At 39.2% G+C, this 23,364-nt stretch overlaps 1 protein-coding gene across 11 annotated transcripts in view; it reads right to left on the bottom strand.

Annotated features, from left to right (window-relative positions):
• The window catches only part of TNS3 (tensin 3), a 221,051-nt gene that overhangs the window by 91,887 nt on the left and 105,800 nt on the right, over positions 1-23,364 (bottom strand). For all 11 annotated transcript variants that reach the window (XM_054060590.1, XM_054060591.1, XM_054060592.1 and 8 more), the window contains 7 exons: positions 20,875-20,927; positions 19,898-20,069; positions 12,072-12,122; positions 7,762-7,884; positions 6,172-6,236; positions 3,154-3,237; positions 1,027-1,139 (listed from right to left, as the gene is read on the bottom strand). In XM_054060590.1, the coding sequence (XP_053916565.1) occupies positions 1,027-1,139; positions 3,154-3,237; positions 6,172-6,236; positions 7,762-7,884; positions 12,072-12,122; positions 19,898-20,069; positions 20,875-20,927 (661 nt within the window). The remainder of the gene's footprint in view (positions 1-1,026; positions 1,140-3,153; positions 3,238-6,171; positions 6,237-7,761; positions 7,885-12,071; positions 12,123-19,897; positions 20,070-20,874; positions 20,928-23,364) is intronic.

Raw genomic sequence — 23,364 nt, 5'->3', positions numbered from 1 at the left:
TGAGCAAAGTAGCACACAAGTGGCGCCATGTTGACTGTCAAAATATCCTTCAAATCAAAATTAGTTTTGTTAGATTCATTTTCCCCTAAAAAAAAAAAAGTATTTGATTATGTTTTATGAAGAATTCACTTCTTCCTGATCTTTAACCTTGTTCTGAGTCAGAGAGGGAGGGATTTTACAGGATTTGGGTAAGGAAAGAAAGAGGGAACAGTTTGTTCCTTATTAAGTGTCTGCCTTCCTTCCCACTTCTTCTGCAGGAAAACATCATTAAGGCAAGAAAGAGAATGGCCAAAACAAAAATCCTAAAGCCAAACCCCAAAACAAAATTAAAACAATTTTAAAGAATAAACAAAATATTTTATCTACAGTTCTACTTCAAAACTAGTAAGTCCCTTAAATTTGCTACTGCAACAAAAAATATCTTGCCTTTATTGAAATAGTTATTTTAGAAATAAAACCAGACTAAACAACAACAATGGAGCATTGCAAATTCATGCTGATCATATTTCAAGACAGGCATTGTTTAACTCCCAGATGATAAAATGGGAAATTATACTCCATCATACTCCAGCACGGCATCATGGCTTAGCATTTTCATTTTAAAGCCAGTTAACGTGGCAGGCCACCTCACAAGTAAGCTATGGCATGTAGAATGAGAAATCATTTATCCAAATGGCTTATCTATAGAAAAGAGATTAAATTTATAATTATGTTTATTTCCTAAAGAGCGAGGAAGTGACTGTGAAACCTGACAGGGCTCTTGACTCTTTTGTTAGGGACTGGAATCATAACTGTTCGGAAACTAGGCAGACACGAATAGCAACAACTTTTCATTTAACAAAGGACAAGAACTGTATTTGACCTGCTATAATATTTACTCTTCTCCTGGCTCTTTTATTGGTAATATTTGGATCGATATCAAGGAGCATCAACTCTACTTCAAAATACATACAGGCTTTCTAGAAATCTCCAAAACCAAACAAGACATTCAGTCTACACTTGATTAGGACAAGTTAGGTGACCTACCTCCTCCAATATCGAAGCCTGGGATGCCATGAAGGATAACATAGTGCAGGAAAACAGAGGTTGCATTCATTTTCACAGATCCAGATAGAAGGCCACTTAAGAACTGCACATATCTAAAAGTACAAAATTTATCTGAATTAAATGAAACCAGTTATACATTTCTATTGGGGAAACAAATTCTTTACACATTAATATTCCTAGGCCATGGGTAGTGAATAGCATTGTAACGTAAAACTTAACTCCAAAAGAATAATCTTCACAAAATAGCATGAAAAGACACTTTAATTTACCACTTTATTAAATCCACAGCTGTTACATCGCTATTGTTGATATCTTAATTTTGGTTATTTCCACCACCACTCTAAATAAGAGAGGAACTGGTAAAGTCAATCACTTTCATATGCATTTCTAGCTGCAATTGAAAAAGTCTTTCACAACAGCATGACAAAGGTCACACTCCACTGCAGTTAAGTACATCTCATTAAAACAAGAGCAAGAAGTGCCCTTGACAGACATCCTAAAATTAAGGCCAATGCAGGCGTGTAACATCTTCATAATGAAAAGTTCTCATTCAGCAGCAAAGAGAGGAAGCTACTATAGCAACGTGAAAATCACTGTATTTCTGCTACTTAATACCTTATCTAGTATTACAAGCTCACAAGCAAGTACATGCAAGTGAACTTCCCTGTAGGATGTATTAAACAAATTCCTCCTACCTCCTTAAATAAGGGAGGGAAAAACCAAAGGAAATCAGTCCCTTTATTTTTTCTACTGGCTCTGAGTCCATTTTTTCTCCCATGGCCATGACACAACCTTCATTTAATTTTAATTTAACGCATCCCACTCTCACCCCATCCCAACTTCCAGAAGAATTAAGTAAGTGTCCCTGAAGAGCATAGGAAGGCTAGATACCACCATTTACAACTATTTCATCTCTAGCTTTAGGGCTCACAGACAATCATCTAAGTTAGTAGCTACTGAAGTTTCCTGTCAACATGGTTGTAAGAACTGTCCTGATGCACAATTGAGGGCTGTTGTGAGGGTTCCAAGTTCTCATGGAAATATGCCTGCTATCTACATCTTCTTGATGGGAAGATTAAGAACATCTACTTCCTTTTACATCAACAGTTCACCCTTCTCTATCTGGTAGGCATCACCTTCAAACCCTTATGAGTAAACTTCTAGTTATGAAAAGTTTATTCCAATTCAAATGGAATGCTGTGGTGTTTTTTTTCAAGTGAAACAGAGCTACATAGGTTACCAAATGGGTGCAAGAAATAATGGAAAAGCTTTTTCTTATTTAGAAGTTAACAGAACCAAATATCTTATGTTCATGGATACTACTCATTTTCCTAGTTCAATTACTAGCAAAGCTCTAGCCCTTAAATAACTTCTAGAAAGCCTACCGAATACACATGGATTAAAACAAAAAAATAAACAGTAATTACTAAATCAAATAAGTTTATATTTTATGTTTCTAAAAGATGATTCACCTAGAACACAATTACTTTTCTGGTGGTTATCAATCTCTTTTAGTACTGAAACCTTCATAATCTCTCAAAGTGAGGTAAATAGTGAACCCCAGAACTATTCACATTCCAAACTGCTTGATTTGAGTCCTAAACTCAACCTTATTCATGCTGACAGAGTAAAAGCTAAGACATTCAAATAGAATGAATCACGCATGCTTTAACAAAAACTTACTAGCATGGACATGGGGGGAAGATGCATAATATGCAGATCCTTTAAACAAATGGTAATGAGTTCTTTATTGCATACTAATCAACACACATTCCATACACATCATTTATGTCACAGAAAAGTAAGTTTATTATTATTTTAGAGCAATTAAGAAACAGATTTTGCTATCTCTTTTTGTTAAGAACCAATGCACTAAGAACAGATGTGGATAACAGTGTGGTACAAGAAGTCTTATCTATCTAATGCTAATTGTAGAAACTGAAAGAGAGATCTCATCAATCAAGGAAGATTAATAAAGTGCTCAGAGTTTAGGAATCACTGGAGGATCTTGTGGAAATAGCTTTCACATAGCAGAGGAGAGAGCAAAGGGTGGGACAGAAGAAAATGACATATCACATTGGTATGAATCACAAGAAAATTAAATACCTTCTTTGGGATGGCTGCATTAAAGCTGAAACTTTATCATCAAAGAATTTCTTCATAGCAAATCTGTCTAGAGCCTGATCAGCACTGTCAAAACAGAGACACACATACCACGTTATTCCAGTTTAGGGTTATCTTGAAAATTCAGCAGGTTACTGCTTGAAATAAGTCAAAATATTTGAAAGGGAAAAGAAAAAGACAAGAAAGAAGCATCTAAGTAGCAACTCTGGCACTTGCAGGTCAGACAAGAAAGTGTTCCACTGACACCTTCTCACTTCACACCTTAAGGCAGTTTCTTCCCTGAGGCAAAGCACCTACTCCCTTATTCATTTAACTGGACTGCATATTTCTAACATTAGTATCTTAAAGCCATAATGCAATAAACTTCAGCAAAGCCAAGCAGCTCAGGCTGCAAAAGAAGGGTACTTGCCATCACTTCCTGCAAGTGGCATTGAGGAGTTCTGAGAAATACAGATTTATTCTCTTTTTTTTAAAAAAAAAGAAGCAGCAGCACTATGGACATGAAAACTGCTATCTCCAACCATAGTACAGTACATGAGGTGCAAAGGATGCTGGGCTAGAGGATCACTTAAGCAGTCAAATAATTCACTCAGTCTTTGTTTCCTGTACCTAGAGCCACCAAGGGAGAGAACATTTAACATGAAATAGGTGTCAATCTTTCAAAAAGAAATGTTTTGCTTCTGACAACCACAAACTCTTCAAATGCACCATTAACAAGCAATATATTCAGAAAAATACATTTCCTTCCATTTTCTATCCAGAATGGTTCTGATAAGAGTCTTCTGCATCTGTGCAGATGAAGGCAAGAGGGTGTAGAAATAAGAAACACAAGTGCCAAAGATCAGTAACAATGCTGTGGATCACATGGCATGCCAATTCTGTTTTATTTATACCAGACATACACAATGTGTCTCTTAACATATGTAGCTGACAGTGTTAGTTAACCCGAAGATTAAAATAAAGACCGAAGTTTCAAAATACAAGGATTCTGCAATCTCAGATTTTACATTGCCCATGTGGTTGAACCTAAATGAGTTCTGAAAGAAAATAATTTGCTAAGCATACATATGCATATCAGGCTAAACCCACAATTTACAGCTCTCTTAAGAATTAATCAGAAGTTATCAATTGCCTCCACAGGCTGCTGGATCAGGCTGTAAAGTCCCGTGTTTTATTCATGCTGTGTCCTTGACCCAACAACTTTCTTCTTCACCCAACCCATCACACATCTTCACCCACATTACCACTCAGATTTAAGCAACCCATTTGTAAAAAGACTACTAGTACTTTACTTGTTAAAACAGAATTTACCAACCATTACAGAGAGCTCTGTTTGCCCTCGCTAAATTTGATGCCCATTATTCCTTCCTAAATGAAAAAAATCAGAAATTTATAACATATAATTAAAAGGTGGTTCCATTAGAAGGCTTTTTCAACAAGCCTAGGCTTTTTGTCATGTGCATGCAAGCAATTAGAAACTTTATTTAGTGTGAAAATCCTCAAAGTCTTCCAAGTACTGTTTCTGACAGAACAGCTGGCATCCTCAGCAGCATCTGCAGTAACTCCTGCTACTGCAAAGTTGCTGTGTACCAGTTTGAAGAGTCTTGATAATTCCAGGGATATATAAATTCTACCTGGGAAGCTTCCCCACCCTCATTCTTACACAGAAATGTTAAGTTTTGGAAAGGAGCTGACAGATCAGAGCTTCAAAACTCAGTCCTCCCCTGCAACCTCACTGGACAAATCCTTAATTTCTTTAGGGTAAAAGACAACATCTTTCACCACTGGGCTTTACAATCACCTCCAGGTGTTGTTCTGTTATGGCACTACTTCAGCACATTTATAGCCAGGTCCCGCCTTTAAGAATGGCACAATATTGTAACACTGAGATCACAACACCATACTGTACTATTCTCACTTCACAGATTTTGTTGCTCACAATAATTCTCGACAAAATATTATAAAATTGTGGCAATCACTATCCCAATTACTAGTTGAGGATATATGTATTTATTTTTTCAGCACATATCGGTGTGTATAATGTACTTAATTTCTTTGTCCACAATTAACTGTTGATCAGGCATAAAGTGAACTCTGATTAGTTCCCGAGTAGCTGTAACTAACCGTCACCCTCATCATAGTGATTCAGGATTTCATCCACTACAGAACTGAACCAAATGTATTAGTGACAGACGGGTGTGAACTCAGAACCACACTTGATTTAACCATGGCCTTTGTAGGGCATTTTTATTTTACTATATTTACATATGCATACATAAAAGTGACCAGGGGAAACAATTGTATTTAAAATCAAACAAAACAAACAAAAAAACCCCAAATCAAAACACATTTCATCCTATTGAGACCACTTATCAATTTTACTTTTGTTCACATAAATTGTCAGTCACCTTTTCAGAATCTGGGCACTCTAAAAGAAACAGTTATAGCCAAGTAATCACACACCTATTGTTTGAACTGACTGCCACATAAAGCCTAGATTTTCTGAAATGACATTCTACACTTTGATATATGTCTAAGAATTCTCTATTCAAACAACGCTTCCAGAGTCTAATAACTGTTTAGCTTAAGTTCTTCAGGAAAAGTTTCCCACTGATTCAAACAAGGCAACTTAACAAATGTGGCAAATAGATGGGTTTGATAGACTAAAGTTGGTACCATTATCGAAAAACAGTTCTCATTCTTCATTCACCTCAAAAGACCCTTTAGAGAATTTTCCTGCAGAATCACTGAATATCTCAGATTAGAAGGGACCTTACAGTGTCACCTAGTCCATCCTCCTGCTGAATGTAAGATGACAAGAAAACTGTCATGAATGCAGGTTGTTTTAAGACATTCTTCAAGACTAAGAGAAAACCTGACAAAGCTTAACTGACAACTGTCAGTAAGCTGACAAACAGTATTACAATTTAAAGCCATCTTTTTCTGATGTTTCCTTAATTGTAAAAAATCCACACACTATATGTATTATTCACAACTTACCTTGCAGAAACGTTGGTGAAGTGCATATATGATGATATGACCACACCTATCCTTCCTTTCCCTCCCTGTATTATGAAAAAGGGAATGATAACATTTAATTTATTAAATTATTAGGCAATATTTTATTTAAGACTAATAGTAAATAAAACTGATAAGACAAGAGTCAAAGAAACCTTTTGCTCGTGCATCTTTAATGTTATTGAAAAGGTGGTTATGATGGGCTTGTCTGTCTGTGCAAGCTGACTGACAAGTAAACTTCTATACGCATCCGTGTCAAATCATACTGACTGAGAGGAAATTATTAAAAAAAGTTATCTTAATCAGTATTAGAATTATTGTATCAACTATTCTAATTTTATATTACTTTTTCCAGCAATCACACAAAGCAAGTCTAGACAATGTTGCAATTCCTGGCATGAAATGCCATAAAGCATCTATTTTGGAAAGCATATCAGCTTCCAACAGTCTTGGGTATTTTTGCCTCTCCAGCACTCGAGATTTATAATGACAACTACTTATTTTTCTGCAGATAAATTAAAAAACATTCCAAAACCTTATTAAACAATTCAGTAGAATTTACCAAGCAGTAATTACTACAGATTTTAAAACTATTTCAGTCTCTCAGATGATACAAGCAGCTGTATCTATCTTCCTGGCTGGAAAGCTTAAAGTCGTTACCAAAAGGCATTAAGCAACAATATGCATTACCAATTTTTATATAATATGTCCAGGAACAACTTCGCTCCCTTTTCTTTTGTCCCATATATGAGCCATTCTCCTGGTTGTCATCCTGCAACTACTAAGAATTAAACAGCATTCCACACAATTGTGGCATTCTGCCTGCAAGCAATATTCAGGACTAAACAACCTGACTTTAAGAGAAGTTTTGGTCCCATTATCACCCTCATTCTGTTTAGACTACTATCTGCCAGTGATACAGAGACAGATTTGCCTTGGGTGTCAGCAGCACAGCTACTAACTCAGTTCTGAATTCATTTTCAGTATTTAATTAAGGCTTTACTTTATTTCCCTTCATTGTAAGCAAGCAAGGAGAATAAGAAATGCTAAACAACAATAGCTTTGCTGTACGGCACCACAATGATGCTGACAGTTAGAACCTGTCAGAAGTACCCAGGAGGTATACTTAAAGCCCTTGATCCACAGCCATCAGAGTCCAATGGGATTATCAGTGATATGCTGCCTATCCTTAACCCACAACAAAATCCACCAATATCACAGAACACAAAGAGCTTCTACAGAGTTTGCTACTGAGCTGGAAAAATCTCAAGCTTCTAAACACTCTCACTGAAGTAGCCCTGACCCTTGAAAGAAGTGAACTAACATCACTGCATGCTATACCTAGAGCAGAGGATAAAACCTTAAGTAATCACAAAAAGCAGTATCTAACAAGCATGCAAGGTCAGTGGATTTAAGATTGCTTAAATTAACTGAAGATCTGGCACACTGTTTCCAACACCAAAAAGATATTAAACTTTTTTATTATTTTTTTTAATGAGTAAGAATAAAGGACAAGGTTTCTGAAAATTAATACAAAGTGACAGGCTATGTATGTACACAAAGCTCACTTACTCGACAATGGATTACCACCACATGTTGAGGATCACTGTTCAGCCACGACTCCATAGCCTTGCAGATGATGCACACCTTATCAAGAGGCGGAGCATGGAGATCAGGCCACCCCACATCCATGATCTGCAATTAAACAAGTAATATTCATAACAGACAACTTGACCCTAATAAAACCTATTAAAACCTGGCTTCATATAAGTGGCTTAATGAAAAGTCTCTGCACTTCTATCAATCCCAGATAATCACACCATTTGAATGCCACGCTGTAACTAAAACATGCTTACAGGTATTTTACGGGGAAAAAAGGAAATTTCTTTGTTTCTAAGATAAAACTACTTCTATAGAAACAAACTGACATGGTTTAACTTCAGTCAGCAACTAAACACCACACCACTGCTCGCTCACCTTCACCTACCCCAGTGGGATGGGGAAGAGAATGGAAAGAAAGTAAAACTTCTGGGTTGAGATAGACAGTTTAAAAGGACAGCAAGAAGGAGAGAGAATAATAATTAATAATAGAATACACAAAACAAGTTATGCACAATACAATTGCTCACCATCCAGTCATAGAATCACCCTGGACCTGATGGTCACTAATAAAACTCGACTCATCAGTGACATTAGGATCAGTGGCAGCCTGGGCTGCAGTGATCACACACTTGTGGAGTTCAAGGTCCAGAGGGATATGGGACAGAGGAGGAGTATAGTCAGGACCCTAAATTTCAGGAAAGCAGACTTCCCCGCTCTTCAAGGAATTATTCTGTAGGACCCCCTGGGACATGGTGCTTGGAGACGAGGGAGCAGAACAGAGCTGGGAAATATTTAAGGAAGCTTTCCACGAGGCACAAGAGCACTCAGTATGTAGAAAATCAGGCAGGAAAGGAAAGAGACCTGGGTGGCTGAGTCAAGACCTGTTGGTTAAACTCAAAAAGAAGAGGGAACCGCACAGGCAGTGCAAGCAGGGACAGGTAACCTGGGACACGTATGGGGACATTGCCCAGTTGTGTAGGGATGAGGTCAGGAAGGCCAAGGTGCAGCTGCAGCTGAACTTGTCAAAGGAAGTTAAGACCAATAAGAAGTGCTCCTACAGGTACATCAATCAGAAGAGGAAGGTTAAAGAGAACATACCCCCCCCCCCCCAATGGTTGGGATTGGTGACCTCGTATCAACAGACGAGGAGAAGGCTGAAATACTTAAATTTTTTGCCTCAATCTTCACTGATAACCACTCTCCTCACCCTTCCTGGGTCAGGGGACAGCAAGATGGTGACCAGGGGGTAAACCCCCTCCCCACAGTAGAGGAGGATCAGGTTCATGACGACCTGAGGAATCTGAACATATATAAGTCTATGGGACCTGAGGAGATACATCCCAGAGTCCTGAAGGGAATTGCTGATGTAGTTGCCAAGCCACTCTCCATGATTTTTGAACAGCCATCGCAGTCAGAAGAAGTACCTGGTGACTGGAAGAAGGGTAACATTGTGCCTGTTTTTAAAAAGGATAGAAAAGATGACCCTGGGAACTACTGACCTGTCAGCCTCACCTCTGTGCCTGGGAAGATCATGGAACAGATCCTCCTAGAAGCTATGCTAATGAACATGGAGGACAGGGAGGTGATTAATGGCAGTCAGCACGGCTTCACCAGGGGCAAGTTCCTGTATGACCCACTTAGTGGCTTTCTATGATGGGGTAACTTGCAGCAGTGGACACAAGTAAACCTACAGATGTGACCTATCTGGACTTCTGTAAAGCCTTTGACACAGTCCCCTACAACATCCTTCTCTCTAAATTGGGGAGATATGGACTTTATGGGTTTACTGTTTGGTGGATAAGAAACTGGTTGGATGGTCGTATTCAAAGAGTAGTAGTCAACGGTTCAATGTCCAGCTGGAGATCTGTGACAAGTGCCGTCCCTCAGGGGTCCGTAATAGGACCAGTGCTGTTTAATATCTCCATCAATGATAGTGACAGTAATATCAAGCGTACCCTCAGCAAGTTTGCAGATAACACCAAGCTGAGTAGTGCAGCTGCCACATTGGAAGGAAGAGACATCATCCAGAGGGACCAGGACAAGCTGGAGAAATGGACCTCTGAGAACCTCATGAGGTTCAACAACAACCAAGTGCAAGGTCCTACACGTGGGTTGGGGCAATCCCCGTTTTCAGTACAGGATGGGAGATGATGTGATTGAGAGCAGCCCTGCAGAGAAGGACTTGGGAGTGCTGGTTGATCAGAAGCTCAATATGAGCTAGCAATGTGCGCTCACAGCCCAAAAGGCCAACCACATCCCGGGCTGCATCAAAAGAAGCGTGGCCAGCAGGCCGAGGGAGGCGATTCTGCCCCTCTATTCTTCTCTTGTGAGATCTCAACTGAAGCATTGTGTCCAGTTCTGGAATCCTCAACGTCAGAAGGATATGGAATTGTTCAAACAGGTCCAGAGGAGGGCTACAAAGATGATCAGAGGACTGGAGCACCCCCCATACAAGGACAGGCTGAAAGAGTTCGGCTTGTTCAGCCTGGAGAAGAGAAGGCTCCGGGGAGATCTTATAGTGACCTTCCAAAATATGAAAGCGGCCTACAAGAAAGCTGGGGGCTCGGGTATAAATTGGAGAGGAGCAGATTTAGGCTAGACATAAGGAAGAATTTCTTCACCATGAGAGTGGTGAGGCTCTGGCACAGGTTGCCCAGGGAGTTGTGGATGCCCCATCAGTGGAGGTGTTCAAGGCCAGGTTGGATGGGGCCTTGGGCAGCCCGATCTAGCGGGATGTCCCTGTCCATGGCAGGGGGGTTGGAACTAGATCTTTAAGGTCCCTTCCAACCCAAACTATTCTACGATTCTATATTGAACACAACCAGACCCAGCACTGAGTCCTAGGGAACACTAGCCTGCAACTAGATTTAACTCCATTCACCAGAACTCTTTGGTTCTGGCCATTCAGCCAGTTTTTTACCCAGCAGAGGGTGCGCTTGTCCAGGCCATTGGCAGCCAGTTTTTCAAGCAGCATCCTGTGAGAAACCACGTCAAAGACTTCACTGAAATCCAAGTACATCCACACTGACTAATGCCCAGCAACTGCTGGCCCCTAGCCAGCTCCTCCGGTTTATATAGTGAGCATGACATCATAGGGTATGGAATATCCCTTGACTACTTAACAAAACCTGAGAACGTCAGCGTGTTATCAACTTGATTTTCATCCCAAATCTAAAACACCGCACTACAACAGCTATCAGAAAGAGAATTAACTCTACCCCAGCTGAAACCAGGACACAAACAGACACAAACTTCCCCAAGAACCCACCAACCACTGACAGGTGAGAACGTTTCTGAACATCTTAACATCTTAAAGAATTTTCAATTAGAAATTCAAGTATCTTATAAAGGTAAAATATTTAGAAGGTCAAAGATGAACACAGCATGTTAACTGGCCTGGTCTAGTATTTTGTCATTGTTTTTATTTAATTTGCAACTTATTCCCTTCATATGCACCAGATTTGACATCTCAAAACTTTGTATTCAACTGTAGTCACTATATAATACTGTATACTCAATGCATATTCAACTCTAATAAAAACAGTAACTATGAACAACATATGATCAATATGATCAATAAAGCACTCAAAAGGTGAAAATTAAGAGTTCCTTTAATATTATTTAATATTATTTATTAATATATAAATTAATAATATTATTATTAATATTATTTAATATTTTCCTCAGGTAGCATACATCCCTGTAAATCTACCCCTACTACTGTAGATACCCTACAGGTATACATCTGCGCTACTCTGGTCTCATAATAGCTGCTGAAGAATGCATATCATTTTTTACAACAATTGGTTAGGAAAAACAAAAGACAGACATCAACAGCTCCCTTCCTTACACCTCTATTGTGTAGAGAAGCAACTATGAAAAGATAGTACAAAAAGCAAGCCTATATCTGAAGAGAGTTCACTAGCTTCAGCTATCAGGCTGTAACCTCTAGTATTCTGTGACTACATAAAGTAAATATACTTGAAGTGAAATTTATATCGCTCAGTAGGAATTTTTCAGCAGTCACAAAAGGCTTCAGGTCGTGTCTGAGAAGTCTAAGAAAACAACAGGAACAGCTATGTAAAGCACAGACCTAACAGGCACAAACAGAGCTTAGGAAAAATACAAAAAGTATGCACATGGGTGTTTTTAATCATCTTCCAAAAGTCGTTCTCATACTCTGCATATCAGGGCTTGCATAACTTCAGGGCTTATCAGGCCATTTAAGTTGTATTTAACACTACAAAGACATTAAGCACATTATGGAAGACAATCAATACCTTTGGGTTAAGCTGGGCAAGGTCATATCTCTTTTCAGAGAGGTTTAACACCTGTTCAGAAAGAAAGAAAAAATAACCATCAAGACTCTGTAATTTATGTTGTAAATAGGTGCATTTGAAGCACATGATAAATAGAAGAAACTACAGTGGAACAGTTTCATGTTTGTCTACTATTTTGCTAAACTAAATTATCAATTGTAGCACTAGAAGACTTATTTTAGGTATTCAGTTATCATATGATTAAACTAAAGATGAAGCTAAAAACACATTTTGAAAAAAGACAACTAAAAATTCTGCTACATTTTATTTATTAAACAGGGGTTATTTATAATTTATTTATAATATTTATATAATATAATTTATTAGATTATTTTAGTCAGGGGTATACTCAGAGACCTGGGCACCACGTAAAACAACTGCATGGCTTAAGAATTAACAATGAAAAGTCTGGGAGGGTGGTATAGTCTTAAAAATTGGAATGTGAGTGCCTACCAAGAAAATACTGGTCTGTCAAAACTTCATAGGGAAAATACATCATAGCTATTTAACTATAGCTTAGCCTGTGATATCTTCTAACTCTTCCATTAACCCATTAGACAGCAAGTCACCATAAACAGCGCTTAATAAGGAACAGTTAAAAGAGATAGACTGCTAAATGAAAATAAATAAAAATAAAGCCACATATACAAGTATATCTGATTCTTTCATTAGGAAATACTTTAAATCAGTATCAATCAAAACAAAAAGCTGAAATATCAATACTCAACTGAAACAATTCTATTGAGGTACATTCTCTTTCACAGTGTGGTTACTCCACATCACAATGAGCTAAACAGAGATGACACTCATAACCATTTAAAAAGTCTCATTAAACTGCCAGAGAAGAAGAGGATGAACAGACCACAAGTATGAGATACAATAAAAAAAAAAAAAAAAAAAAGAGATAGGGCCATTATACAGTCCACTAGTACCTAAGGGCAACTTAAGGACTCCTTTCTAAAGAGTACCATCCCTTTTGGCATTAATCAGCACTCTCCTCAGCAGTCTCAGAAAAGACACCAAGAACTGAATAGGCTAAAGAAACTACATCTTTTCACTTCCAGAGACTGGTGCCTGCTGCTCTCTGATATGATACTTTACTAAACGTGCAACTGGACACAGTAGAAGTAGGAAGACATTATACTATCTTTAGGAAAAAATACACTTTCTGAACAAGAAATTCACCCAGAGAAAGAAAAAACTCCCATATTGACAAGATACCCAAGAAAACAGCTTATATTTTAACTTACATAAGGTTCTGGTTCATACATGGTATTGACTATAAAAGTCATACACCGCTTTCATTGACCTCAAACCCCAAAAGAAAGCATAAAACATCTTTATATGATGTGGAATGCGGTGTTTAATACAATGTTTGCATTTTAAAGAGATTACTGCTGAGGAGCAAAACCGCAATCAGAAATTCATATCTGAATTATCCAATATAATCTGATATAACCCCACTACAGAAGACGTTCAGGTTCAAGACCACCTAAGGAACCTGGAGGTGCACAGGTCCAGGGGACCTGAGAAGATGCATCCGCAGGTCCTGAGGGAACCAGCAGATGAAGCTGCTAAGCCACTATCCACCACATCTCAGAAGTCATAGCAGTCCTGTAAAGTTCCCACTGACTGGAAAAAGGGAAGTAACTCCAGAGAATAAGGAATTGGCTGGATGGTTGTGCTCAAAGAGTGGTCTAAGATGGTCTATTGCTCAATATCCAAGTGGAGATCAGTAAAGAGTGGCATTCTGCAGGGGTTGGGATTGGGACTAGCGTTAACATCTTCACCACAGACACAGACAGTGGAATTGAGATTTAAACACAGCAACATCACTCTTCCAGCAACATCCAGCAGCAGGACGGTAAGTACTGCAGCTTGTGGCAGTAGGGTGCTTGCCACAGCCAGGGGAAGCCCGGGAAACCCAGGAGGGGGCGGGACAGGCTGCTTCTGGCTCCTGACTCGCAGAAGCCTCAGCTCACACGTGGTGCTTGACGTAGTGGGGGCGGTCTCCCCGTCTGTGGGAGATTTAAACGGCCCCTAGGGAGCACCGTGACCTGGAGGGTGGCAAGCAGGTGCCAGGCGTGTTAGAAAAACAGGGCAGGCTGAGCAGCAGTAAGACCATACCCCAAATACTGTGTTCTGGGCCCCCCTCGCTACAAGAAGGTTGTTGAGGCTCTGGAACGTGTCCAGAGGAGAGTAACGAAGCTGGTAAAGGGGCTGGAGAACAAGTCTTACGAGCAGCGGCTGAAAGAGCTGGGGTTCTTTAGCCTGGAGAAGAGGAGGCTGACCTTATTGCTCTCTATTGCTACCCAAAAGCAGGTTGCAGAGCCGTGGGTGTTGGCCTCTTCTCCCAAGTGACAGGTGATAGGACAAGGGAGAATGGCCTCAAGCTGTGCCAGGCGAGGTTCAGACTAGACATGAGGAAAAAGTTTTTCACAGAAGGGGTCATCGAGCACTAGAACAGGCTGCCAAGGGAGGTGGGTTAAGTCACCACCCCTGGAGGTATTTAAAAGACGGGTAGACATGTTGCTCAGGGACATGGTTTAGTGGCAGACAGAAATGGTTGGACTCTATGACCTAAGAGATCTTTTCCAACCTAGTGATTCTATGATTCTGTGACTGGGGACACGTATAGCACAGTCAACATGCTGGAGGAAAGGGATGTCATCCAGAGGGATTTTGACAGGCTTAATAGGTGTGCCTGTGCGAACCTCATGAAGTTCAACAAGGCCAAGTACAAGGTTCCTGCACCCAGGTCAGAGCAATCCTAAGCACAAATAACTACAGGCTGGGCAGAGAATGGATTCAGAGCAGCCCTGAAGGGAAGGACTTGGTGGTGCTGGTGGATAAGAAGCTCACCATGAGCTAGAAATGTGTGCTTGTAGCCCAGAAAGCCAACAGTATCCTGGGCTGCATCAAAAGAAGTTTCACCAGCAGCTCGAGGGAAGTGACTGTCCCTCGTTACTCTGCTCTCATGAGACCTCATCCGGGGTATTGCACTCAGTTCTGGAGTCCTCAGCACAGGAAGGACATGGAGCTGTTGGAGCAAGTCCAGAGGAGGGCTACAAAGATGAGGCTGCAGCACCTGCCGTACAAGGACAGTCTGGGAGAGCTGAGTTTGTTTAGCCTAGAGAAGAGAATATTCCAGGGAGACTTCATAGCAGCCCACCAGTACCCTACGGATACTGGAAGCCTAGAGGAAAGCTGGGGAGGGGCTCTTTATCAGGGAGTGCAGGAGCAGGAGGACAAAGAGTAATGGTTTTAAGCTGAAAGAGGGTTGATTTAGATTAGATATTAGGGAGGCTGGATGAGGCTTTGAGCAACTTTATCCAGTGGAAAGTGTCCCTGGCTGCTGGCAGGGCGTTTGGAACTGTATGATCTTTAAGGTACCTTTTAACTCAAATCATTCTATGATTCTATATGTGTGCTGTCCATATTATTTTGGATCAGAAAGATGTATCAACATTTACAACCAAGACTATAGTTATCCTTCCAGAAATACCAACTATAATTTAACAGTTAAGAAAACAGAAGTGTCTTATACAAATGACTTCAAAATTTCAATAATTTTGTCAGTCTTAGTATTTGCAAAACAATTTAGTGGGGAGTTGTATTTCTCAGTAAAGAATTCTTAAAATTAACATTAAAGCTATATTATGAAATCAATTACCTAAAATTTTACATAGTGGAAAAATATGCTGTTTGGTGAGAATTTTTTTTACTTGTCTTTCTTCTTGTATTTAAATGTAAGACCAATTTAAAATTCCTGTGTGTTAGGATACAGTCCTGATCATAATACATACTTGTCACTGTTGGATCAGATGCCACAATCCCTGTCAAGATATGAAGCAGAGGTAGAGACCAGAAGGTACAGGAACTAACATTTCACATGCAACAACAAAACAAGAGGTCACAGAAGTCTTTGAACAGAAGCACACACTATAAATAGATATCAGTGGAAGATTAACTGCATCCTTTTTAGCATATTTCTGGCTATATATTCAACTTATATTTTCACAGAAGAAAAAGAAGCATTAACCTTTAATTCTATGAAACTTAAATGATTTCACCCCAAATTTTAGGACTTCATTGAAAGAATAAAAATGAAGATAAAACAAATGGAAGAAAATAAGCCCCTCCCCTCCTTATACACATCAGAGAGGAAACATCTGCCTCCCACTTCCCATACGATTTAATCCTGAACTCGGAAGTTACTTGTACTGTTAAGATAATATTCTCTCTCTGTTTGAGCTAAAGTAGGATCAGTTTCTAACTTAAGCTCAGTCTCCTCTAAGTACCTTCATCTTCCGAAAGTTAACTGCATGTTTCGCACACAGTGTTCTCTCTAGAAGTGATAACATGGAGCACTGGTATGTAGGAAGGCCACTGCTTACATTTATTCCTATAGTAACTAAGGCCATCCCCGAGCTGGTGGAATGCCATAAGTCAAAGAGGCAAAAAGGTCACACCTGCAGGGAAAGCTGGACAGGACAGGTGACCCCAAACTGACCAATGGAGTATTCCATCCCTTATACATCACACTTGGTATAAAACTGTGACCACGAGGGTGTCTCTCTTCTTCAATGGCCAATTTCCTGCGAGGACCTTATCTGTTTGCCTCTGATCCCATATCCGTACATTCCTGAGTCCAGCTCCCTCCTAGCATGGGACACTTTCCCTTATGTCTGCTCTGCAGCATCTGTGGTGGCATATGGTCATTGAGAGATGGTATCTGGGCGCAATCTCATATTTGTGTATATTTATTATTTTCTTATTGTTTTCTTTATTGTTGTTACTAGTTTATTAAAGCTATTTTCTTCTAGTTTCCAATCCACAAGGCTTTTTCCTCTCACTTCCCTTTCCTTGGAAGTTAGGGCAGGAAGGGAATTGCTCTGTTTTGGCTGCTGAAATTGGCTGGGATGGGGCTAAACAGTGACGTTCTCCCACCCTGCTGAATGCTCAGCAGCACCACAGAACAAAAATAAGGAGATATTCTGCAGATTAAAGACTTTTATGAAGATACTGAAGGGTCTTAGATTTGGTCTGCTTCTTAATCAGAAGACCATAAATACTAAATCTCATGCCAACAAACAGAAACAAACAGTTTGCAGCTGGCAATTTTAGAAAGCCATGTATTTACGGTGGTCATATGACACAAAGCGCTGACTGGGGAACAATTCACCAGCGTACAGCCCACTCCATCAAGGAGATAAGACAGAAAGAGTAGGCAGGCAAAACTCTTCTACCAGGTGGGACTAAACTTGCTTGCTGAAAGCAGTGGTAGCCTTGTGTTGAGTGAAAAGCAGGGCAAAGAAGAAGGTGGCCAAAACACGAGATAAGATAAAATTAATAAATATTTCCAACTAGTAAAGCAACAGTAACACACAAGCATTACCACATCGTTTACACACACAAGACCAAGAAAATACACAGCAATTACATTAGTCTAACCTAGTAAGACATAGGTATATGCTAAGACAGCAGTGTAATCACTGAGGTCTTCTTATAAATTGTAGCAGTGGGTCTGGTGTTTATTTCACTTTTAAAAAAAGAACTGACTGTGAATCTAGACAATAGTAGTTAGTGTCAGGTTCCTAATGCCTTTGAAATAGATAAGTTATTGTTCATCAGCTGCTCTGTATGCCCCTACACAGATACCTCTCTTACTTAGTGAGCTAATTTAGAATAGTTTACTCCTCAAAAAAAATTAATTTTCATTTACTTTGGATACAAAAGATGGAACTGCAGCACACTAATACAGCAGCAGACAGAAGTAAGGTAACTTGCCCATTTATCACTGCTATAAATAAACATGAGAACAACGCGAGAACGGCTTTGACAAACACATGAAATAAACATACATACAAGGTCAGACAAAAAAAATAAAAAAGAGACTAACCCTATAGCCCAGGAACCAAGAGCAGGAAGGGAGAGATGAAGATATAGTTAAAGAACATGTTTTAACCTGTCACAGTGCGACAAGGCTTAACTCCATCACTTTCACTCGGTACCAGTGGACGTTTGTTCAAATACAGACATTTTCTTATTCTTGGTCAGAAAACGTTGGTGTGTGCCAACCCACAATGCTTGGTCTGTGAAGCAGTTTTTAGCTAATAATATCACTGTGCTTGAGCACCCACCCTGCTCACCAGACCTGGCTTTCTCTTCAAAGATCAAGTCAGTGCTCAAAGGAACCCATTTTTGGTCAGTAGAAAACGTGAATGCAAAAACTGAGATTCTCAACAGCCTTTCAGAAAACGATCTCTGGAATTGCTTTGAATGTGGGCAGCACCATAAGTAGCCATGTGTCAACTCAGAATGGAACTATTTTGAAGTGATTGTAGTCGATTTTCTTAATCAAGCAGTGCGGTTTTGCCACTATACATGTGCCTCTTGAGCAGGCCGATGGGGTCTTTGAAACACAAGAAACAGAAGATAGGTTAAAAATGAGCTCTCTGGATCTACAAACTGGCTGTAGTTTGCCATGTTATCTTGTAAATTTGCAGAATCATAGTTGGAGCAGACAGCATTAAACTTTCTTTTGACCAATCCATATGATTTCCAAAGTACTCCTTAGAATATAAATAAGCAAACAGAACAAAACTAAAACAAACCCAAAAAATCCTACAGTTCTAAACTTCACAAGAGGAACTGACTGCAATCACACTTAGAGAGAGGGCATCCTAAACCAGGCTTACCATATTTATGTAATAAAAACAGGTATTTAGTGAGGTTTAAGTGTACTGAGGCTGCAGGCTTATTTCACAAACACCACTTGTTGCATGGGAAAGGCCACTGGGAACAGGTGATTTTGAACCAGTAAAGCTTTACACAGCAATCACCCTTAAACTATTACTAGCTTGTGCCTTACAGCCTACCAGCACCTGATGGAAGGGAAGCCAAGGACAATAAGGTGGCATGCTGAAGACATCAGACCACATTACAAGTCCATCTTGAGGACAACAGCTGGTTGATAACACATCTATGACACCACAGTTTGTGAGTGAAAGAAAATATTTAAATTGCTAGGTGGAATCCCTCCAGAAACTGATTTCCAAATGTGAGTCAAGTTCATACACCTGCAGCTGAGGATTTGATTCTAATAGTTTACACATGCTAACTAAAAAGACAATAGAAGAAGAAAGTAAATAAAATATCAACCCTGTTTTTAAATTCACCTTCATAGGACAAGTTGAAACAACACATCACATAGTGTCTAGGTGCACTAGTCAGAAAACAGCACAAGAAATTAACATTTAAAAATGAAAATTCTGCACACAATTTCCTATAGAAAACTAAACAGCAGGAAAAAAGGCATCTCAATCAAGTTAATGAGAAAGAGCTGGATAGAACACAAAGAGCTACTCTACTTTTAGAGGTTGTTTCACAATAGAGTAGAGACAACCAAGACATGATCATGAGAGACCCAGCTGAGCACCCAGATGTAGCCGGGTGCTAGAAAAAAAAAATGCACCCCACATCGCAGGGTATGTACCTGTTAAAGGCATGCTCTGGACAATGAAAATGGTCAGTGCCATTTTTCTACAGCATTTGACTATGTGTTATGACAACAGACTGCCAGCAAAAGCAAGATCTCTCTCTTGCTATTAGGCAAGACAAATATTAAAAGCACTGTTCTGCTGGTGATATTGCAAAGCTGTAAAGATGGACCAAAGAAACTCTAGATGAGTTACTTTTAGTTTATAATGTTACACATGGACCTAAAACTGGTCTTTCTGCAGGACAGAAGAAGATGCATCACAAAAGATTGGTCCTATACATACCAAGTAATTATCCCCATGTTTGGATTTGAGCATTTGTGTTACATCTTGCAGATTATGGAGGTAAGTTTCCTCAGAACAGCTAGCAGGGAAGGATACAGAGATGATCCGCTCTGTGATGTAAGTCAGGTCAAGTTCATAGCCTTCCTCCATAACGTGATCAAACTCTGCACTTCTGTGAAGAAATTACATGTAGCAGTTCAGTGCAAAGCAGCCAAGACCAAACATAGCTATTAAGGAGAAGAAACAGCAACTTAGACTCATACAGTCAAGCATCTGATGTACTGAATATTTTCATTACAATTACAACTTATTAAACACCTACAGAGCTCAAGTTACTCAGTTCAGTAAACAGATGAAATCAGCTCAACATTAGAGTTCTTCACATCAAGACTACAGTGAAAAAAATGCCTGCAACTGATAATACAGAAAAGCAGCAAAATTAATACAATTAACTTTGACAAACACTAGTGCAACAACTGAGTGTTGAATAGAAAACATACAGGTATTTATGTCTGCACATCTCTTTCTGTAGAATTTTGCAAATTATTTACAAATTGATAGATTTTTCAGTGATCTGTAAAACACTGCAGATAGATACCATCTTGAAATCTGCTCTGAGCAACACTGAGGTGTCCCCAAGGTGCAATAAACACCAATGCAACGCAATTCACCTTACACGTTAGTCTACAGATACTATTTACTCTACCTTCTCCTTCTATTCCAGGTTAATGACAGAACCGGGCACCTTACTTTGTCCTTCTTAATAGAATAATTAGAAGATTACAGTCAAAGTTAAAAGTAAGCTCAGCAAATACACTCAAGTGTTTTCTCAGACAGAGATTGTAAAAATTGTCCTTACATAGCAGGACATGTCTTACACAAGATTGACTCAGAAATAACAAAGCCTAAACTCATCACAGCATTATGTGACACTACTACACATCCATCAATAAATAAATAAATAAATAAATACTTGCCGTGATCCTTTGTCACTACTGAAAGAGGAGTTCTTCAAAGCACTGCTGGAATTCTGGAACAAACAAAGCAGAGCAGTCAATCTAGTGCCTTTGTTGCTGCAACCAATGTCAACATTCCTGCCTTTTTTCCTCATTTATTATGTCCATACTGTGAAAAACTTTATGAAAAAAATGATAAGAGACTACCATCACCTTATGTTTTGACTGCAAACACTGTGGTTATGGCCAGGTCTTCATCCAGGCTCACTACTACCTTTTCCAACTCACTGCTGCCAAAGAAGGACTAGTCTTTTGTGCTTTTGTTGGTAATCACATTAGGATTAAAGAAAACATTCAATTGAATTCTGAGAAGATGGAGTTTGAATTTCCGTATGAACTTGCAAAAGTAAGTGATTCTCTTATGTCAATAAGGAAAATCAAAAATACTCAATTTATTCCAGTATCAGGGTCCTGAGAGTCTGGATAGAAATCTGAGCTACAATAGTTATTCTCTATGAGAATGTACTGTGTCTCTTTTGCAGTTCCACCTCTTCAGTAACAGTAGCTATGCATTATGAATATCAGCAATAAAATTTCTCTCACCTATTTTTAAGCAGTCTCAGAATTAAGCTCCGCAGTCACAGTCACCCAAATTCTCTGTATGCAAGGGAAATGGAGACATCTGGAGGGGGCAGTATCCCTCCCTTCCAGGATAGGATTTTAGAAAAAGACACCTATCACTATACTAACATTAAATAAAACTAAATTTGAAGGAAATACTTTTATTTCTATATGTGTATCTCTTTATACAGAAAATAAGAAGTTCAATTTAGTATCATGCATCAGTTACTCCGTAAGTCTAACAGCACACACTCATCTTCCTCCCTTGAATTTATACTTACTACACTGAAAAATGAACAGAAAAGCTTATTTAGAAGAAGAGTAATAGTTGTAAGAGTTGGAAAGCTGATAAACCCTATATATATTATGGTTTCACGTATGACAAATATTCCCAAACCAAATAAATTGTGTTTGAATGTAAGAGGCCTTAGAACTTTCCATACAGTGACATTGTATATCAAAATCTGGTAACAGCTAGATCACATAGCTTTGTGTAGATCACAAAGCATGCAAATGGCATGTTTCCTTCCAGAATTTCTGGAAATCACGGCAAATTCTGAAGCACACCGGATGGCATATGGTGCACCTCACCTAGGTGCTTGTTTGGTCCCAGTTCTACTATTCCCTGTCTTTACTTAGGCAAAAGAAAATGTGGAAACCTTATGGTATTTTCAGCCTCCTCTTACTCAATCCTTTCTTACAGTTTTACATCCATCGCTTAAGGAGTACTCCCACCATTTAAAAAAAAAAATTATGACTAAACCTCCACATAACCTGAATAATCCTTCAGTTAGTGGCTTCCTCTGGTAAGAAAATAAGTGATATCACTCTCTGTTGCACACCGTTGTAGCATATAAACTAGTATCATGCAGCATATAAACATGAAAAGTAACAGGAAAAAAAATGGTAGTGAGATCTCTATTAACTATACACATGTTAAGTCACTTACTGAAATGCAGAGTACTATACATTCCTTCCTGCTTTATGTACAAAAATGGATAATCATGACAACTTCCACAATGGTACACCTTAAAACTAAAATTACCAGTGTTGAAGAAAATTAACTTCAAGTACCTATAATACAGTTTAAAAGTCTGGCTGGTTGGTTGCACATATAAATATAGCCATTTAAAAGGACTAGTCTTCTGAAATATCATCTGGGTATCACATTTTGTTGCGTCGTCTTACATAGCTGCAATAGTAATCTGTCATTACAGGTATGCTTTTATACAAATTCTGCACAGCTCCCAATATGAGCTCAACCCTACCATCTACAAAAGATACTTTGATTTTAACTACAAAATTTCCCATTACCTATGTATGGGGTATCAAACTACTAAATTTTACTTAAGCCTTCCTAATGTCAATATAACCTGCATATTACATGTTGACTACAGTCAATGACATTGCAAATGAACAAGCAGTCAAGGACACATCTCCATTTGTCTACATGTCCTCTTGATTGGAGTTATTTCCTCCTCTCTTACCTAGCTTATTTAACTTGTAGCTAGCAATCCATTCTTTTTTTTAAGTTTTCTTTTCATTATTTGTTTTGCTTACTAATTATCAATGACTACACCACTAACCTTTCCCCTCACAGCTAAAACATTTACCAAAATCCAACAAAGAGTGAATGACTAAGGAAAATGACCTGGATGAAGGCATTGAGTGCACCCTCAGCAAGTTTGCAGATGACACTAAGCTGGGAGGAAGTGTCGATCTGTTGGACGGTAGGGAGGCTCTGCAAAGGGATCTTAACAGGCTGGACCGCTGGGCCGAGACCAATGGGATGAGGTTTAACAAGACCAAATGCCGGGTCCTGCACTTGGGGCACAACAACCCTATGCAGCGCTACAGACTGGGGGAAGAATGGCTGGAGAGCTGCATGGA

This window comes from Cuculus canorus, chromosome 2, assembly GCF_017976375.1.
Source record: "Cuculus canorus isolate bCucCan1 chromosome 2, bCucCan1.pri, whole genome shotgun sequence".
Lineage (NCBI taxonomy): Eukaryota > Metazoa > Chordata > Aves > Cuculiformes > Cuculidae > Cuculus > Cuculus canorus.
The sequence above is the reverse complement of the archived record's forward strand: the minus strand, read 5'-3'. Positions and strand labels throughout refer to the sequence as shown.